Source organism: Colobus angolensis, unplaced genomic scaffold (assembly GCF_000951035.1).
Source record: "Colobus angolensis palliatus isolate OR3802 unplaced genomic scaffold, Cang.pa_1.0 Scaffold106, whole genome shotgun sequence".
Lineage (NCBI taxonomy): Eukaryota > Metazoa > Chordata > Mammalia > Primates > Cercopithecidae > Colobus > Colobus angolensis.
The window spans coordinates 2,744,801-2,748,101 of NW_012111586.1; the positions used below are offsets into that span (position 1 = coordinate 2,744,801).

The window sequence follows — 3,301 nt, forward strand, 5'->3', positions numbered from 1 at the left end:
AAAAATACAAAAATTCGCTGGGCCTGGTGGCACACGCCTGTAGTCCTAGCTACTTGGAAGGCTAAGGCAAGAGAATCGCTTGAACCCAGGAGGCAGAGGTTGCAGTGATCCGAGATCGCACCACTGCACTCCAGCCTAGGCAAAAGAGAGAGATTCCATCTCAAAAAAAAAAAAAAAGTGTTATCATATAGCAATAAAAAATGCATGTTTTATTTGTAAATTGTGCAGAGCCATTTTAAACTTTAAAACACAGATTTTGACATGCCTATGCTGAAAGCCACATAGCTCTAAGGTAAACAAGACAGTGATGCAACATCAGAACCAAGCCTCAGTTTTGCTTTGGGTGAACAGGCTTAGTTGAAGAGCTGTTAATCCTATTCACATTATATAATCTTGGGTGGGGATTATTTTCATAAAGCCCTTCCAATTTAGAATTTCCTCTCTTCTTTGTTCAGGTGTACGATCCATAGCAGAATTTTTGGCAAAGTCTAAGTCAGAAGAGACCCAGGAGGAAGTGCAGGTTCTGTTGGATTCTTTGGTCCACGGCAATCCCAAGTACCAAAATCAAGTGTATAAAGGTCTAATAGCTTTGCTGCCCTGCGAGTCCCCCAAAGCCCAGCAGCTGTCCCTGCAGACTCTCAGGACTGCCCAGGTGAGCCAAGGCTGCATGCTCCTGTGGTTCTGATTCAGATACAATAATCTTACAATTACCTTCCGCAGTTGCGCTCCACACAGGCATGAGAAACGGAGCTCAGCCTCCCACTGCATGTCTGTTGTTCAATCAGTGTTACTTCCAGAAGGCCAAGGTAGGGCAGAGAGTTCATGCCTCCCAGCAGAGTGATTTGTCCTGTTTACTTAAGGATCAGAAAGATGTTAGCAGACTTAAAAGTGGTTGAGACAAGCAAGAAGGATGATGAAAGGGCTGTAGAAAAGATTAAAGGAGTCGATTTGATAGGGAAAGAATAATGGTGCATTTGTAGACAGCATGTAAGTGAAGAGGCCAGATCTCCAGTGCTGGGGAAGGCTTTTTTTTTCCTTGTTGGCTTTTGCCCTTCTCTCAGACAGTACCCTTGGATGCAAGTGAAACCGAATTTGGGGCATGGTGAGCATATGAAGACACTGTGCCTAGTAAAGAGGGGATAGAGGCTTAAAAAGTGGCTTTAAGATGAACTATCAGGCTGGTTGCAGTGGCTCAGGCCTGTAATCCCAGCACTTTGGGAGACTGCAGCGGGCGGATCACTTGAGGTCAGGAGTTTGAGACCAACCTGGCCAACATGGTGAAACCCCGTCTCTACTAAAAGTACAAAAATTAGTTGGGCGTGGTGGCACACGCCTGTAATCCCAGCTACTTGGGAGGCTGAGTTCAGAGGATCGTTTAGCCTGAGAGGCAGAGGTTACAGTGAGCCAGGATCATGCCACTGTATTCCCTGGGCAAAAAAGTGAGATCTGTCTCAAAAAAAAAAAAAGACAAATTCAAAAATAATAATAACTGGCTGCCACGGCATGTGCTTATAGTCCCAGCTGCTCAGGAGGCTGCGGTGGGCGTATCGCTTGAGCCCAGGAGTTTGAGGCTGCAATGAGCTATGATGGCACCACTGTACTGCAGCCTGAGTGATAGAGTGAGATCCTGTCTCTAAAACAATTTTAAAAACAGATCAGATTATCATTATTATCTTATTTCCACAGTTCCCATTTCTTAAGTGCCTCATACATGCCAGCCACTGTGTTAGGGGCTTATCTACACTCTCTCTCTTAGTCTTCACTATATCTGATGGAGGCAGATACTATTCTCCCTTTTTTCAAAGATGGTGGAACTGAGCTCAGGAAAGTGTGTTATGTGACTTATCCAAGGCCACATGATAAATAAAAGGTGTTTACCAAGTGAGAATTTAAATCTGCCCCCTCCTAAGTCCTTACTCTTTCCACATACCACTCTGCCTCTTCGAAAAAGGGCAGTGATAGGGCCGGGTGCAGTGGCTTAGGCCTGTAATCCCAGCACTTTGGGAGACCGAGGCGGGCGGGCATGAGTTCAAGAGTTCAAGATCAGCCTGGCCAGCATGGTGAAACCCCATCTCTACTACAAATACAAAAATTAGCTGGGTGTGGTGGTGTGTGCCTGTAATCCCAGCTACTTGGGAGGCTGAGGCAGGAGAATTGCTTGAACCCGGGAGGCAGAGGTTGCAGTGAGCCGAGATCACGCCACTGCACTCCAGCCTGGCAACAGAGCAAGACTCCATCTCAAAAAAAAAATAAAAAAGAAAGAAAGAAAAGAAAAGAAAAAGGGCAATGACAGTGATAGAAGGAAAACAGAAAAAATGGGGCTGGAAAATCAAGGGAAAAGAGTTTCCATAAGGAGGACATGATCAGCTGGGTCAGATGCAACAAAGGGAGTCAGTAAGGGTAGAATAGAAAGACGGTCCCAGCAGGAAAAGTTTTGGTGAATTAGGAGACTGTCTATGGCAGGAAAAATTAAATCACAACAGCCTGTCAAAGGATGAATAGGGGATGAAGAAGTGGCTTCTCTTGGGAAGCTTAGATGTAAAGGGAAAAAAGAGCAATAGCAAAGGAGAAGACAGAGTTGAAGGACGATGTTAAATATGGATGAGCTTGAGGATGTTTAATGCTAAAAGAAAAGAACCAATGCATGGGCAAAGTTTGAAGAGAGAGAAAAAAGGGGCTGTCTGATGGGATGAGGTTCCTGAGGAAGAGAAGATTTTAGGATCTTGGATGAGTTCCATTCTCCTTGCCCTGTGTCCTCTCTCCCCCATTCAGAGTAGCCGGCTTTGTTCCTGCACCTCTAGCAGGTAGCCTCATTTAATGCCTTCTGAGTTAGAGAGTTCAGTGGCAGCCTCAGCCTAGGCCCAGTGACTCACCACTGCCCTCCCTTCCTCTCCCCCATTCACCCAGGCGCCTGGCTGTTTGGAAGTCTGCGTTTCCTTTCTTCCAGGTAGACAAGATCTAAAGACTAACCACCTTGGGTGGGCACAGGATCACGCCTGTAATCCCAGCACTTTGGGAGGCTGAGATGGGCGGATCACTTGAGGTCAGGAGTTCGAGACCAGCCTGGTCAACATGGTGAAACCCTGTCTCTACTTAAAAAAATAAAATTAGCTGGGTATAGTGGCGGACACCTGTAATCCCAGCTACTCAGAGGCTGAAGCAGGAGAATTGCTTGAGCCCGGGAGGCGGAGGTTGCAGTGAGCCAAGATCGCACCACTGCACTCCAGCCCTGGTGACAGAGTAGACAGAGTAGGAATCTATCTTTTTTTTTTTTTTTTTTTGAGTTGGAGTCTCGCTCTGT

The 3,301-nt window shown here is 46.2% G+C and overlaps 1 protein-coding gene across 1 annotated transcript in view; it reads left to right on the forward strand.

The window, feature by feature from the left end:
• Window positions 1-3,301, forward strand: part of LOC105515345 (chromosome unknown open reading frame, human C1orf228) — a 56,163-nt gene that overhangs the window by 30,698 nt on the left and 22,164 nt on the right. The window contains exon 5 of the mRNA XM_011947143.1: window positions 456-652. Coding sequence (XP_011802533.1) covers window positions 456-652 — 197 coding nt within the window. The remainder of the gene's footprint in view (window positions 1-455; window positions 653-3,301) is intronic.